The 16,962-nt window shown below is 34.0% G+C and overlaps 1 protein-coding gene and 1 pseudogene across 2 annotated transcripts; one reads left to right on the top strand and one right to left on the bottom strand.

Moving 5' to 3' along the window:
- The window catches only part of LOC104759529 (F-box protein At1g30790 pseudogene), a 59,842-nt pseudogene that overhangs the window by 7,921 nt on the left and 34,959 nt on the right, over positions 1-16,962 (top strand).
- LOC104757393 (cation-chloride cotransporter 1) lies at positions 9,985-16,934 on the bottom strand. Of its 2 annotated transcripts, XR_015586619.1 has the most exons (14): positions 16,499-16,934; positions 15,827-15,973; positions 15,211-15,289; positions 14,520-14,605; positions 14,328-14,442; positions 14,041-14,141; positions 13,820-13,881; positions 13,247-13,474; positions 13,036-13,150; positions 12,715-12,909; positions 12,009-12,409; positions 11,715-11,876; positions 10,429-11,561; positions 9,985-10,282 (listed from the first exon to the last, which is right to left on the bottom strand). XR_015586619.1 is itself a non-coding variant. In XM_087494853.1 (13 exons), exons 1-13 carry the CDS (start codon positions 16,657-16,659, stop codon positions 10,483-10,485), a joined length of 2,931 nt encoding a protein of 976 aa, XP_087350979.1. In that variant the 5' UTR covers positions 16,660-16,913; the 3' UTR covers positions 10,305-10,482. The 2 variants fall into 2 exon arrangements, 1 of the variants encoding a protein (XP_087350979.1); XM_087494853.1 differs by lacking the exon at positions 9,985-10,282 and having other exon boundaries at positions 10,305-11,561; positions 16,499-16,913.

The raw sequence follows: 16,962 nt of genomic DNA, 5'->3' as shown, positions 1-16,962 counted from the left end.
TGGAAAAGTATCCGTAGGTGGAAAGTCATCTTCTGAGTCGTCTACCCCCTCTTCAAACGCCACACCTTCCGGTTCTCCGTCTCCGTCATCTCATCCACGGCGTCAGACCATTTTTCCTCCGGTGCTTCTTCAAGCGTCTACTTCTGCTCCACAAGCTTTTCCGACAAACCTGCCATCTCTTTCTCCTCCACAACAGACAGAGAGACAACTGTCAGATACTAATCCTCCACAACTTCCACCGAGACAACGACCATGGAATGAACCAAATCTTCCGCAACACGACCAAGCACCTCCACCTCGTCAGCCACAGTTCGATGAGGATGAGTATATGGAAGAGGAACAGGCTGAGAGTGATAACGATTCTAGTGATGGCGAATGGGAATGTCCACCGGAAGCTCGAGAACCACCGGTGCCGCTAGATTATGATGCTTTGATTGACGGTTTGTTGCAGCTTCCTGGGCGAAATCATCTACCAGTCTTGAGTAAGGACCATATTGAAGGCGTTGAGACCATATGGTAAGGAATCTTGGCTTCTCGTTTGAGTAATTTCTGTTTTGGATTTTGAATTTGTGTTTGAGTTTATGATAGAGTTATCTTATGATTTTTGGACTGGTTAGAGTTAGCTTTTGATTCTCTCTAATGTCGATTTGTGATTCTGATTCTGTTTCTGTACTTTTGTTTATCTACTTTATATTTCCTTTCTTACAGGTTTACCAGGGACAAGGGTAAATTGTCTAGAGTGATTTCCACAATATTCAGAAGGAAGTTTGATGGTCCTTACTATAGCTGGAGTGTTACTCCTCTCCATATTCAAGAGAGATATTTCAGGACATTTGCGGTAAGTATTGTATCTCTTACCATTGTTTGCTGTCCAATCAGATTACTAGTGTATTAACAATTTTCATTTTTTTGTTTGTAGAAAAAGTATACTTGGGATGGAGCTATTACTGATCTTGTCAAGCAAGGATTCTTAAAGATCGCCAAGAAACGCATGAAAGGAATTGTCAGTCAAGCTAAAACGGGAGGCGTCAAACCTATTTGGATTACCAAAAAGCTTTGGAAACACATGTGGAAGTATTGGGTCACCCCTGATGCAGTGGAGAAGAGTGAAAATGCATCGCTCTCTCGTAACTCTGATCGTAACGGTCTTGGTGTTCACAAACACTTATCGGGCCAGAAGTCTTACTTGCAAGTTCAACAAGAATTGGTAAAGTACTTTCCTATTAGTTTTGCTGATTCTAATCACCAACCTAACATTTACTTTATACGATTTCTTTTTTTAACCTTTGCTATTTTTGTAGGAGGAGGAATTGGGTCGGCCAGTTTCTCTTGGAGAAGTGTTTTTGAGAACACATACAAGACATGATGGAACATTTGTCGATCAAAAAGCGAAACAAGTAGCTGAAGCATACGAGAAAAACTTGGAAGAAATCATGACTCAAATGGATGGGGATGGGCCAGCAAATTCTGAGAACGCATCTGAAACCTCAGCTATTCGGAATCTCTCTATTGATCAACAGAATGAGATCTTTCTAAAGGTAATTTATGTCTAACTCTTCTTAACATTGTCTTTATTTTATACCTAGAGCATGATGCTACTTTCAGATTTTTTTGGCTTTTTAATCATTTTCTGTTCATGTTTTCAGTGTACTCAAACAGATGACAAGGGAAATCCTTTTGAGCTTGGACGACTTGCTGAAACCGTGGCCAAAGGGAAAAGAAAAGAGACTTCTGAAAGCTCTTCTCCCTCATCTATGTTGGAGTTGAATCAGAAACTTGAAGATGCTCGTCGTAAGCTCGTGAAACAAGATGAAGAACACCAACAAGCCCTTTCTCGACTCTCAACCTTGGAGAACCTTTTCTCATTCATGAAGAAAAAAGATCCAGAACTAGCTGACTATATGGATGCAACTGCCGCAGGCACTGCACCAGCCACCAGGGAAGGCACTACACCAGCCACCGGAGAAGGCACTACACCAGCCTCCATACCTGCCAATGAACAAACCATCAATGAAAACGGTTCAGTCATTCCCTCTAGCTCTCAGAATTAATCTTCTTCTACAATTCTGAACTTGTTGTTTATGTTTGTGTTCTCTTTTGGATTTATCTCTTTTGTTGGAACTTGAATTATCTCTTCTGGGACAAGAATGTTGTTTGGAACATGAATGTTGTTAATGTTTTGGTTATGGATTGCGTTTTTTGGTCAATATGGTGTTTTAGGTTTCATATTTGAATTGTCAGGATTTTTAGCATTTGATTTCAGCTTTCTAAATTAGTAAAACAATAATAGTAGTGACTACCTGGTAACAAATAAGCCTCAAAATTGTGACTAATTTCAGACCAAAACATTTACGCAAGCTAACAAAATCGTTGCCAATACGTTACAAATTTCTGACCACCCAATGTCTCTAACACATTAGTCGCAAAATTTTCACACTCTTTTCTCACCGTTTCGCGACTAATGACACGCTCATTTCTCTCCAAACCAGGAGTCTCTAATTCGTCTCAAATACACATGAATCACAAAAAGGTCACAAATTCGTCGTCAAATTTACTACTAGCTTGCGACTACATTGAGACAAACTTTGTCACTTATTTGCGACCACATTTTCGTCATGATTCCCCGACGCACAACTCATCCTAACGTAGTCGTATATACGCGTTTCCAAATGCAGTCACGTTTTGGTCTTTAATTAACGACTAAAATTTACAGTCTTAAAGGAGTCGCTTATTACCGACCAAATTTAGTAGTCATAAAATCGTTGCAAAATTGCGACACTTTCGTGACGTTTGTCATTTTGCGACGAGAAATTTGTGACCACTTGAGGACGTCGCTCAAACGTCGTAAACATGTGTTTTGCGACCTATTTGTGACGATTACCGGTGTCACAAAACGCAGGTTTTCTTGTAGTGCTAGAGGATGTGGATAAACATGGTTGGTCCAAGCAAACATTTAAGCTTCCCTTCTCTTTGGAGTTGAGTAGGAGGATGATTTCCCCGGGAATCAACAAAGCTGGTGAGTTCATTTTCGCCCCAGTAAGTCTGCGGTGCAATGTTCAACCATACTACATTTTCTACTACAATGTAGATAGAAATGACATCAGAAAAGTTATGCTCAAAGGACTTGCAAACGATGAAGAGTTTATGGGCAGATATGGAGTTGGAGAGCAATGTTGTGTCCACATCTCACCCGAACACGTCGAAAGTATTGCCTCTTTATAATTATAACAATGAGTTTTATTTATATCTTCTTGATGGATATATGTAAGAGCTTGACAAACTCTAGTTTTTCCCTTATTTTAATTAATATCTAAGCGTTGGCTTTGCTGACATGTTTGGTTTTGTTTTCTTGTCTATGTCTTTTCATGTTGCCTAACTTGTGTTTCTTTAGCTTTCAATATCTGAGGTCAAAGCTGAAATGGAGAACCTGTCTTACTGGAGAACCTGTCTTACTACTGTCTCTCTAATTTAGTCAATGGGTTACGGAAACCATATCCTTTATCTTGAATACCCAAGTTAGAACCATGTCCCCAGTCGAGGACGGAGAAGTGTATCGCTTGGAGTTTTGGACGATGGTGATGAGCTAAATCAAATTGAAGACAAAGATGAAGCCATTTTACAACAGGCTATGGTTTTTTCCAGATCTTTATAAAATGTTTTGTGTATTTCTTGAAGAACCGTTATGTATAAGAGAGCTTGACAAACTCTCTTTTTTCCCTTTTCTTTTAATATATATCTAAGCGTTGGCTTTTTTAACAAGCAAACAAGTTTTTTTTTTTTTTTAATGTTAGGACATGATTTGCATTTGCTGACATGTGTTCTTTTTTTAGGGTATTGCTCTTATTTCGAGTGTTTTGTTTTGTTTTCTACTTTTTCTTTAAGTATAGGAATATCATAATATTCTTCTGGCTCCCCAAAGTGATTATAGTTCAGTAATTATTTAACACAACTGCCTACCTACTTGCTGTGTATTAGTGTTGTATGGTAGTATATGCACAAGATTATGTTGCAGATAATAGAGAAGCTTCTCGATGTTGTTTGCTATGTAGATTAAGAGATTGCGGAAATTTTTGGCAAACAATCGTATAGATTCTTTGTGCTTCTGGAAAACCAAATCTCAACTGCCATTGTCTTAACAAACAGTTGGTCTATAAAAGGCAATGGCGAGAAACACGAAAGAGAACAATCAGGTGAAGGTGGTCTTGCATTTCATTATGATACTCTATTAATTCCAACAATTATATTACATTTTAAGCTTGCAGATTCCCCTTCAAAGCTTCTTTCCAAGGTTATTTTGATACTGAGAAGCTATATATATATTCTCTGGCTAAGAGGTTCATTGCATTACCTGTTACTTTTATGCCAGCTTGTCGTCCTCTCGGCTATAAACTCTTGATCTTGAGGAAGAGGAATTTCTCAAAGATCTATGTTTCTCCATTGTTTGGAGTGAATTACCAATGTTATCGAAGTGAATTAAATTCGATAAAACAACTAGGAATGAATGAGTGAACAAGAAAAGCAGAGGATTCATATCATTGACTCGTGGCTAATTGATCAGCAGCATTGTTTGCTGTCCTTGGTGTCCAAAGAAATTCAATGGCATCAAATCTTTGACATTTTTGAAGATTGAAATAAAAATCTTATTATATAAAGTTTTGATATCAAAATTACTTGTTAACAAGATCGTGACACGTGTCAAATATATTGATTAGATGTTAACAGTGTCAAAAATATGTCTTTTTTATATAAACGTAGTAGGACATTTTACAGAACTTTACATATTTATATTTTAAAATTTTTATTTTTCTAATTCAATAAAGAAAATTAACAAAATCAATATATTTTTCATTGTATGCTAATTATATTATACGTGAGTTCTCAATAAAAGATATGTGTAAGCAAAAATGAAACTAATTAAGCATGTATATTAATCAATAAATAATGAATAACAAAGTTAAAAAGAATAAAATAAGTTATTTAACATAATTTTAGTCGGATATAAATTGTATGTATCGTTGTAATATAATTTTTTATTGTAAATAAGCACACAAAATCTTGAAAGAATAATGAACTTAAAAAGAAAAAAAAAATCAATACATGATGTGTATTAGTATAATTTTACATGTTTTATTTTAAAGATTTTAATGCATGTAGTAATATGAGAAACTTGAGAAAAAAAAAACAGAAAAATGAGTTTGTAGAAATGAATTTTTGGTTAATTGATGAAAATTGACAAAAGTATTACTTATGAAATTATGACATATAAAAGAATAATATTTAGGATATTTTTGGATTTCCAAATTTTTTGTGGATGTTAACTGATTATCTTTATTGTAAAATTTATAATACTAACCAATATACATATTATCTCATATGATGCTTATATTATTTATTTTATTAAAATTTTAACTCTAATCTATGAAGAAGTGAATTATGATTTTACGATGAAATAGATAGTTAAATGTAATTAATAAACTGAATGTGTAACAATGAAATTTATTTTAGATTAAAAAGTTTTCAAATATTAATATGTATCATTTTTAAAAAAAATCATTTAAGAATATTAGTAATATTTTTTATGTTTGATTTTATAATTTAAACACATGTATTTTTGTAATGCATATGTTAAAACATAAGATCATTAGAAATAGATTATATTTTATAGGAATGAATCTTCAGTTATTTGATGAGAATGTCTTTATATCTTTATATATGTTTTTATTTTATAAATTTCACTCATTTAAAATTGATTATGACATGAGGTAAAATTAGTACTAATGAGATAACAACATAAAAATATATCTTAAATAATATTGATTTAGTTTTTTGCAAATTATATTTTGTTAATTTTTATTTGTATTTTTAATTCTTACTAAGATATAGATTTGATATGATGTATTAATTGTGTTTGATATAAAATATTTAGTTATATGCATTAAGATGAAATATATAATTAAACTTAAAATATGGTTTATTATGATGATATAGATATTTAAATGGTACTTCTTGTCCTATAAGAGTGTTGGTAAAAATACAAAGATTAATAAACAATAAATATTATGTCATTTATAAAACTTCAACCAATAGAAAAATATACTGCATAGTTCAAATAGTCATAAATTGTTATATTAATAAAAATTGTACATAGAAATTTGAGAAAATATTATAAAATAGAGCAAAACAAGCCTGAAAACTCTTATATAATGAAACTGAGAGAGTATTAAAATGAAATATGAGAAATTTATATTCAATATTAAAATGTTACATGATAAAATAAAAAACAAGTATATTACTACTTAATTATTCTCAATAATTTTTTTTAATTTTTACCCGCGTAATAACGCTAGCCTTATCTAGTACAAATATAAAATCTGAAAAAGGGAAATTTGTATAATCATTTTTAGTTTCACATTTTTTTAGATTGAGATAAATATTTAAAGTATTGTGTTACAAATTCGAAAGTTAGAACTTTTTTTTAATAAAAAATTGAGATAAATACTGCAAATTTGAAATCTAATAAAGGGAATTTGTAGAATTTTTTTTATTTTGATGTTTTTAATAGATTAGAATAAATATTTAAGGTATTTTTATATAGAGAAATTCTTCAAATATGTCACATTTAAGTTTTTAAAAAAAATATATCATAAACACAAAAAACTATAAATACATACAAATTAATCATGCCTTTAAGCCTTTTCCACGAAACTATAAATATCCACGGCACCTACACTCAACTACTCCAATCTTGCCTTTTATATACGATGAACAAAGTAATCATGCCTTTTTCACGAAACTATAAATATCGTAAGTATTTGTATATGTTGAAAATTGGATTCCGTCAGTTTATAAAATATATCCAGTGGCACAATGGTTTAAGTAAAATTTATTTTGCATGTGTTCATTATGCAACTTAAATTTATTTGATATCATTATGTGATTATTATGAAGTATATAGGTAAGAGACTTTGAATCACTTTTACGATGTCATGCTTTCTTTATTGGTTACATTCATTTAGGTACATATTCAGTTCATTTATTCATGATGATGTCTACTATGATCATTTTATTTTCATTTACTCAAAAAACCAAACCAGGCAACATAATCAATCTGGTGGTCATGCTTACATTAGTCACACAATCAATTGTCTCTCGGTAGCTTAAGATAGTTGTGCCTCTAATAACTTCATTTTTTAGGTAATTGATTTTCTAAATGTTGTCCATGGGGAATTTGACAACGATCAAATCTAACTCGAGCATTCATCTTCAATTACCTAAAAAATTTCAACAATTCCGTTTGTGTTCTAATCTCTAGATAAAAAAAAAAAAATCAAATTCATACCTTTCTCTATCTGATTCTACGACGATGATGAAGACGAACGGCGGCAACGAAGAAGATGTCCGACGACGGTGAAATCTTTCCGACTGATTGATATTTTATTAACGAAAATATAAATAACTAGATAGTGACCCACATGTACAGCGTGAAAAAATATTTACATTAATCTGGATTGTTTGTTACAAAATAATAGTAGAAAATTATTTATTCTATATATTTTATAAAATTATATACTTAATTTACTTAATTTCATACTTCGATTTTAACCCGTAGTCGGTACTACTATTTTGGTTTGGGTGCAATAATCAAATTCGTTAATTATAAATTCGGTAAAGTCTAAAAAAAACAACAAAACATGTATTTAACCCGTGATATGGTATTACAAATTGATGTGATCATGTTTAGAGATCTTAATATACCAAATTTACAATAGTGATATTAACATCATTGCAATTATTGGTATAACATGTTAGTATATATAAACTTTATATGTGAAAATTACAATTAAATTATTTATATGTATATTGTCAATATTATATACTTAGTATTGTTTATATAGTGAATATTGTGTATAAAAAATAAGTTTAGCCAATTAAATAGTTTGTTATTGTTTCCAAAATTTCTGAAACAATAAATAGAATCTATTAAATAATTTCAAAAAATATTGTTTTCTTATTTTGTAAACAAATATAAGTTTTTCTTTTGTTAATTAAAATGAATAAAATTTTTTGTAATATGCTACATCAAAGTTGGTTAAAATTCTAACAACATTGCTTAAATAAGTGTATAGAGATATTTTTAAAATATAAGCAATGTTGTATCTTAGTTTTAAAATATATGTGTTATTGTTAAACAATTTAGATTTGCAAATATTAAATCTTAGTTTTATAAATAAAATTAAGTTTTATAATTGTTCTAAATAGTTTGTTATTGTTTGCTAAGATTTATGAAACATTAAAAAAAATCTGTAAAATAATTTTATTAAATAATTTCGAAAATATTATTTATTATTTTATAAACTAATATATATTTTTATTTTTTAATTATTAAATTAATTAAAATATAGTGACATTTTTTTTGTAATATGCAAGATTAAACTTTAACATTATATAGAGATAACAGACCATAAACCACGTAAAAAGCCTATATGACCCATACCCGACCCAACTATAATCAACGACCGAAATTATTAACCAATGTTTTTTCTCTCATTTACTTTTAGGGCTGTCTGTAGGAGGTCCTTTGTAAAATAGCATTTCAACTAGTTTATCCTGTATTTTTACGCTCTACCTATTTCCCTCTAGATAACGTCTGTTCTTCCCAATTCCACCTATATTAATTGATTTCTATCTAATTAACCAAAATAAATTAAGCTTTTAAAAATCTAAGTTTTGCGTTTTAAAATCGATAATTCGCGATTAATGTACCGTGATTGGGTTAACCCGACTCAAAATATCGTACCCGAAATCATTTTGTTTACCCATTCCCCCAAATTGATTTAGAAAAAAATAAAAATTAGGTACAATGAGGGTACTTCGCTACCACACCAGCACCTACTTTGAACTCCTCTGTGAGTGGTTCTCGAAGTCATATGAGACTAATTAGAAGAAGAAAATTGGCTTATACTTCTAGTTAAAGAGAAATAGACAAACGGAGAAAAAGAATAAGAAATTGAATTGAGAAAGAAGAACTTGATTTTCTCGGTTTCGAGGAAGAAGAAGAAGAACTAATTTCTATTTTTTCCGAAATCGATTTGGGGAAATGGGTAAACAAAATGATTTCAGATCTGATATTTTGAGTCGGATTAAGCCAATCACGATACAGTAATCACGAATTATCGATTTTAAAACGCAAAACTTAAATTTTTAAAAGCTTAATTTATTTTGGTTAATTAGATAGAAATCAATTAATATATGTGAAATTGGGAAGAATAGATGTTGTCCAGGGGGAAATAGATAGAACGTAAAAGTACAGGGGTAAACTAGTTGAAACGGTATTTTACAGGGGGCCTCATACAGGCAGCCCTTTACTTTTATCAAAGCGCATGTGGATGTTGTGTATTGGGAGGGTGAATCAATATTGATAGAATACAAAGGGAAGTTAATAGCTTCCATTGCAAGACAACCCCACCATCCGTTTAGCAGTTTTGATTTATATGGATACTAGAGGATGTGAAGAAACTAGATGAAGTTTGCGTCCACATCTCGCCAGAACACGTTGAAAGCATTGCCTCTTTATAATGTGTTTTATGTATTTCTTGAAGGATCCAAAATGTAAGAGCTTGACAAACTCTAGTTTTTCCCTTTTCTTTTAATTAATATCTAAGCGTTGGCTTTTTGACACCAAGCAAAACTAGTTTGTTATGTTAGGACTGATGATTTGCATTTGCCGACATGTGTAGTTTTAGTGTTACTCTTATTTTCAGTGTTTTTGTCTTCTTGTCTAAATTTGTAGAAAGTAAATGAATTCCATACCATACTTGCTGTGTGTAAGTGTATGCAAAGATTTCATTGAACCTACAACAAGCTATGTTTTTTTCTTCTTCAAAGTTTGCTTGCTTGGTCTTTTAAAATCGTTTGTATATCGTATTTAGTATATGATTTACGGTTTAAAACTTAAATCGACTTTGAAAAGAAAACGACCAAATATTGTCTAAACTGCAATTATAGTTGCCTTCCTTTAAATCTTTAATGCTGTTAACAAATCCTTCAGTCGTTTTTCACCTCTAAAGAATAGTCCATGAGATTTTGATGTATTGTTTATAAAAACATGAAAGAGTTAGTAAGCGGTGGTGACCATATATATGAAAAAATTTATGGCTGTAACCATATTTATAGGTTTATAAGCTAATAATCTCAAAAATCTTCCAAAAATCAGGAGACATCCATATCCATGAGATGGAAATGTATTGAATTGTCTCAGAATACAACCTTAGAAATGTTCTATCTGCAAAGACAAAAACAAAAAATGAAAACAAAAAAAAACTATATAGCTCGCAGGAATATTCAATTCAATTCTTTTCAACAAAATAAAATTCACTGTACTACAATAAAGAGATTAGAAACTGTAAAATAAAATAAAAATAAACTGACCTTGAATGGACAGGCTTTTTTGATAGTCTTGGTGGGGTATAAAATGAGATTGAACTATGTAAACAAAGTCACAAGGTCTCTGTGGTACCCTCTTACGATCAACATCCTTGGCACATTCTCCACCAGCAAATCCATATATTCCATGTAGAAATACGCCGGGTGGTTCAACGGAGGTGGCGGGAGACTAACTAGAACCACGGCGGCCATCCTCGAGTAACTGAGTATGGTCGAGTTCAATTTCAGCATTGTGTATAGAAACTTCTCTACTTGTTGCTCATTCACCACCATCGGTTTCCCATTTGCCAATAACGGATTCGATCCCTGTCTCTTGATCTCTCCCAGGTAATCTGAGATTCGTCTCTGTGCTGCATCAAAAGCTCCCAATGAATCTTCTTGGCTGTTTCCTTCGGATCTTATGTCCCATGATTTCATCGTGACGACAATTACTTCAGCTTGCATTCTGAGATCGTAGAGGAATTTCTTCACATCTGCTTTGAGTGCTTCCGCGTCTGAATCCTCTTCAGCTATGCAGAAGAGTTGGATTTTGCAGCTTTCAAAGCTTTCTTTCGTGAGAAGAAGCTGTGAGAGAAGCAGCATGAGACCACCATCTCTGACAATCCAGTACAAGTCGATTGTTCCATACTGCCTTTGGTACTCGTTTGGCCATTCGTCTAACCCTTTGATGATGACAACAGCTTTATTTGCTGTTATGCAGTCGTTGATTATCCCAACAAATGTGGATGGAATCTCTGTTAGATTTTCTCTGCGCCAGATCTCAGGGTACCGCATTACCACGATGTTGGGTTTGAGATTTCCTAGTCCCATTGTCTGGATGATACCACGGAACCCTTCGGTCATGTTTGGTGCTACAACGATTTCAGCTACACCTTCGCAACGCTTGTACTCAATGTAGGTGGCTAGTTGTTTGCAGGCTTCCTTTGCTTCTTCAGCACATTCATAGTAGTCACCATCTAATATCGAGACAAAGATCGACATTCCACGACCTTTTTTCTTCATACAGTTCGCAAAATCAGCCAACTTAGGGTGGCACGGAACATTTTCTGGGAGCTGTCCCCACGGTCTGCAGAAAACAAGGGGAATTGGATACCAGTTCTTGGGGTGCACTTGATTTGCTACAGTTAGGAGAAAAGACAGTACATGTGATTAGCATAAATACATGGACTATCTATTACTGAATCAAATAGATATGGCAGGTTCAGCATTATGGAACTTAGAGAATATAAATAACCCGTTGGTTACAAGCAAAATAAATTTATGCAGCTCACCTCCGAGTGACCTGAGACTACGAAGGGCCAACTGGAAATATGCACTCTTGAAACCATCCCCCCAGTCCCCAGCCTTTCCTTTTAGGCCAACATATTTGTATATAAGACTTGCAAGTGCAATGGCAACCACAGTGAACGACCAGGAAATCAAGAACATGATCACTGTTACAGTAGAGAAAATTGAAACATCAACAAGTCTTTACAATAAGACATTTCGAGCTTCAGGTGTGAATATACTATATAGGAAGACAGTACCAAAGACATTTTATTCAGTGAGTATATGGAAATTGATACCTATGCAGAGTGAGGCTCCAACAAAGGAAAGGCTCCAATGATGGTATTTCCACCGTGGACGCCAACTTGGAGCATCAAGAAGATCGAGCAGGAAACAAGACAGGTTTACTCCCGAATAGCATAAAAGATAAAACATAGTCACAGTTGGTGTGATAAGATCCAGATTTCCAATAACAACGCATCCAATGCAGATAAATGCTGTGAAAAGCGTCGCTATGTGAGGTTCACTAGTATCTGCAACTTTAAAATAATTGAGGATGGGGAGAATATCATCATTCGCTATAGCTGCAAGTAACCGTGGGGCCCCTGTCAAACTCTGGAGAGCAGCCCCTAAGGTTGAAAGGATGATTCCAACGTGAACAATGGCAGGGAAAGGCCAAGCAATTGTAGCAGTAAGTAGCCTGCAATAGAGGGAAATCGAATTAGAAAAAGTTCATAATGTAAGCTTGATGTTGAAGTACTTAAAAGAACACCGTCTCTGTGACCAGACAAGATAAATCTTTTCTGACATATAAATGTGTGTAGTATATAAAGAACATGAGGTTATTTTAGTTTCTTTCAGGTTTAACCATACTAAAGACACGAATATGCAAGTAACAAGTGGGTTTTTGCATTTCCTCCAGGACACTTCTCGCTAAGAAAACACAACAGATCAGCTGTGTAACAAAAAAAAAAAAATAATCCACACGATGAATAAAGTCGTTACCTATCAGTCAAAAGTTTATTACGGGTCGCAACAGCTCCAAAAAACAACACAGAGATCAAATATAGCGAGGTTGTGGTCAGAGTGGCAGCCAACGTTCCAACAGGTATTGATCTTTGTGTGTCTTTCAGGGAAGCTGATCGATTTGAACCAGCCATAATTCCTGTTACAGCAGGGAAAAATAGACCCACCAGCTCACTGAAAAGAACCAACAAGAAGGGGAAATAAATTTCAGAGTAACAACTGAACAGAAATTAATTCTAACATAAAACCATTACTAAAGTTTTTCGATCATAGGCAACACAATCTCTGGAAGTTACTCACTTGAAGCTCCAGTACGTGCCTCCAGTTGGATCAGGAATTCCCGCATCATTTGTCATTTGATAAGCAGAACCCCAGTTATCTTTAAAACTTTTTAAACGCAAGCCCGTAATTCCAGCTGTGCCAAATTATAAAAGGGAACAAAAGGAAGGTTAACCATTCAGAGAAAACTAAACACCACACCTGTTTCGAACAATATCAACAAACGACTTACTGTCAGGGTCATCAGTCTTTGCCAAAAATATCCCAATGAATATGCAGAAGATAGAGAGCAAAACGGGTACGAGGAAAGCAGGTGCAACCCGATTGATCATCTTCACGCCGCCAAACACAATGAAGCAAAGAAGGATCGTCACTACAATTCCATAAATCTGCAAGTCATGTGAGTTCGGGCTTTGTATTGATTCGGCAACTGCTGTTCCATTAACCTTTGTGATAGTTTCTGCAATTAGAAATGAAGCACAGACATATGATTAAATGTCACTTCTAGACTATAGATTATGTCCTCAGGGAAACAAGTAAATTTTTGGTTAAATAAAACTCAAGATTTTCAATAACACAGTCTTTTGTTTCTTCCAAAATCCTGAATTTGCATAAACGCTTTCTCAGTCTTAACAAAACTGATGAAACAAATCTCAGGTGTCAAGACTAGCATAACAAAGTTGTGGTTTAGATAAGAATAATGGCGGATATAAAAACTAACAAATTACTAAGATTTGTTATAAATCCTCGAAGCCCTCTGCTAGTTCACAGGTCTAGTTCTTAAAAGTTTCACAGTAATTAATACCTCTAAAAATCCCAGCAGCAGGGAATGCTTTTAGAAAAGTCTCCACGGCACCTAAAACATACCTACAATGATTAGGAAGAAAGCAAAAAAAAGTAGTTATTATTACCACTTGGCGACCATGTGAAACTAAACAGAGCACCAACAACTTAATGGAATGAGTGTCAAGCTAAAGACTTTTTCCAAAGGTAGATTCCTTGAAAGGATCTAGGATTTACACTTACAGAGCTCCAGCAACTGCATTGCCAAGGAAGAAGCACAAACCTATGCTAATCCCAACTTCTGGACCAAGAGCGCGACCAATGAGGTAATATGGTCCTCCACCCTGGAAGTAACACAAAAATTTATTAATGATATTCCTGTCTATTATTTAATCACAAAGGAGATAGAAATTAACGAGGGGTGACAACGCTGGACCCGAGACCCAACAGTAAGAGATATATTTTTAACTATGGTTTCACAGATTTTATTCAAAGAAAATTCAGGTGATATAATAGAAAAAAAGAATTACCTTCATTGCGCCATTTGTTGCAATAGCACTCAGAGATATCGTCGTCAAGAATGTACATAAGCCACAGAGCAATACCAATACCAGACCTTGTCCGATACCAGCCATACCAACAATCCTGAATATTGAACAGATTGAGGCAGGCTATAATGACTTAATAATATGCTGTGAAACATCAAGGAGTTGCAGTCTTACCATGTGAAACGGATATAGTATATAATTCCTAATATGTTTTGCAAGCAGGGAACGAAAACTCCCATCATTGTGCCCATCTTGAGAGGCTGCAACGAAATGCATAATATCATGGAAATTATAAATTAAGCAATAGACGATGTCTATGTCAAAAAGATCCTTACAAAAAATTATGACAAAAATCTGCCAGACTAGAATACCTAAGAATACTTTTGCATGCACCATAATCAACAGAACAATGAAGGAAATTATCATTGGAAAGTAAAACCATCTAATAATCCTGAAACAATGGTAACTAAACAGAAAGTAGCAAAACAATCAGATATAGGATTGCAATCTTTGCAGTGTTAAAAGACATACTTCCGTACATAATCTTTATATCCTAAGTCTAGGATTGTTTATAAACGTTCCAAACAATATATCTAGTGCAAACTAGAGGAGGTAAGGGTGATTCTAGTGCATGACACTTGAACACCTGGCGTGCCCCTGCATCGCCAGGGTAGAAAGATATACCTTTTAAGTTATTTTCCAATGTTCCCTAACATCTCACATCTACCTCTCTTGACTAAGCCTGATACTAATTGAAGTCTTTTTCTTTAAAAAACAGAGAAGCACTTGATCGTTACAGCCTGGCAGAAGTCATCAATTGTATAATTTAAAAAGCATTTAGAAGCTAATGGTAATAGGAAGATACCTTCGGGTGCCCTTGCGTGATGGAGATATCCTCCCCATCTCTAGGGCTAGAAGGTGTCGGAATCTGCTCTCCAGTCATACTGAAAGAGAAATTTATAACATTCTCACATGTACAGTTAAGAGAAAATGTGTTTCCCAAAGCAAATGACATATATATTGTGCAAGAAAAAACCAAACATGGGCAAAACTAAACATTATCGAAAAATTGAACTGCGGAATGGATCAAGTGTAAAGCGTAGTTTAGGGTAAAAGATGTCATTTCCACGTAGCAGGAGAAAAGAGAAATCCTTACTGTTTTATTAATAATGAGAGACACTAACACTAGTAAAGAACAACACAAACTAATGGAATGTGCATCAATTTACAATAGAAACCTGAACTTGATACATAGTCAGGGGAAAACAGTACACAAGGTTCCAACAAGCAGGAAACTTCTATCGAGTATATTGTTATCCATTGATTCAGTTAAGACGGGAAAAAAGAACAAGGTGTTTACAAAGGCAAGAAATGGAAGCAAGAGATCATTTTCAGTGATTAATCACTACTTCTTAATGCATGTCACATCATCTTTCTAATGAACATTTCTAAATGTTAATAATAAATAAGATCGCAAGTACCTCTTCAAACCAAGAATATTCACAAGAGAATCGAAACCAAATAACTCCAGCTTGGATTCCTTCTGATGGCCATTAACTCCATCTTCTGGACTTTTCCTATCCCTTGCATTAGCGCCCACATCTCCTGGTGCAACTACTTTTATGTTCCTGTCAAAAACCTACAAATGTGAGACACTCATGATGAAATAAGGTACAGAAGACTGAAACATTCGAACAATAATTTTCCATGGTAGAGTTTGGACTATTCCTGCGCCCATGATTCTTTAAACTAGAACTTCACCTTGGAGGATTCTCTTTACAAGCAATAAGGAAGCAGCCAAAAAATATAAATTATCTAGTAGACTTATGCAACCCATCTACCAATGTGACCAGGTTTCAACCACAACTAGTGATTGAAGCAAACATAGATGAAGAAAATAAAAAACTGTGATGTGAATCTTATCAAGCTAACGTCACTTTCAACATCAAATTGTCGGAGAATCTTACAGCAGCCTTAGAATCATTAGAAATCGAACCTAATTGGATCCCATTCTACTGATCAGTACACAAAATCATCATCATCATCATCAACGAAAAATATCCACTTGAAGAAGCAATGATCACAACAACAGACGAAAACGAAGTTCCCAGGCGAATTTTTTTTTTTTTTTTATAATAAAAAGAAGAAATTACTTGAGGGTGGAAGAAGAAGATCCAGGATCGATGGAGGACATCTCAACAACGGCTCTATCGTGAGCCACCACGGGCCTGTATTTGCTTCCTCCGAGACGAGGTCCTGACCTGAATTCCTCTTCGCCATTACCACTGGCTTCTTCAATGTCGCCGCTATCCATTTATCCCGCCGTATCTGGACAGATCCCTCTTTCAAACAAACGAATCTGATATCCCGGCGGAATCAGAGATCGGAGAGTTTTGAAATCTGATGAGAACGGAGATCGAGACTCTCACGAATTAACGGAAAAACAAAAACTCAAAAAAAAAAATCAGAAGAAAAAAAAATAAAATAAAGAGATGATGATTTTTCAGATTTCAAAGAAAAAAACAAAATGTTAAAACTGGGCTTTATAAATTATTGGGTCAATTGCTTAGCATGAGAGGGTCTTTGGTTAGTAACTTCAAGTCTTCAATATTTTTAT

The sequence above is a fragment of the Camelina sativa genome, chromosome 17, assembly GCF_030686135.1.
Source record: "Camelina sativa cultivar CO46 ecotype springtype chromosome 17, ASM3068613v1".
Classification (NCBI taxonomy): Eukaryota; Viridiplantae; Streptophyta; class Magnoliopsida; order Brassicales; family Brassicaceae; genus Camelina; species Camelina sativa.
Note: the sequence above shows the minus strand (reverse complement) of the source record. Positions and strands in the feature narration are given on the sequence as shown.

Coding starts and splice junctions, on each gene's coding strand:
- LOC104757393 (XM_087494853.1), bottom strand. CDS start 16,659: ATGGATAGCGGCGACATTGAAGAAGCCAGTGGTAATGGCGAAGAGGAA. Junction 14,142..14,327: donor CAACAAATGGCGCAATGAAG/GTAATTCTTTTT, acceptor TGTTACTTCCAG/GGTGGAGGACCATATTACCT. Junction 11,562..11,714: donor TAGTCTCAGGTCACTCGGAG/GTGAGCTGCATA, acceptor TCCTAACTGTAG/CAAATCAAGTGCACCCCAAG.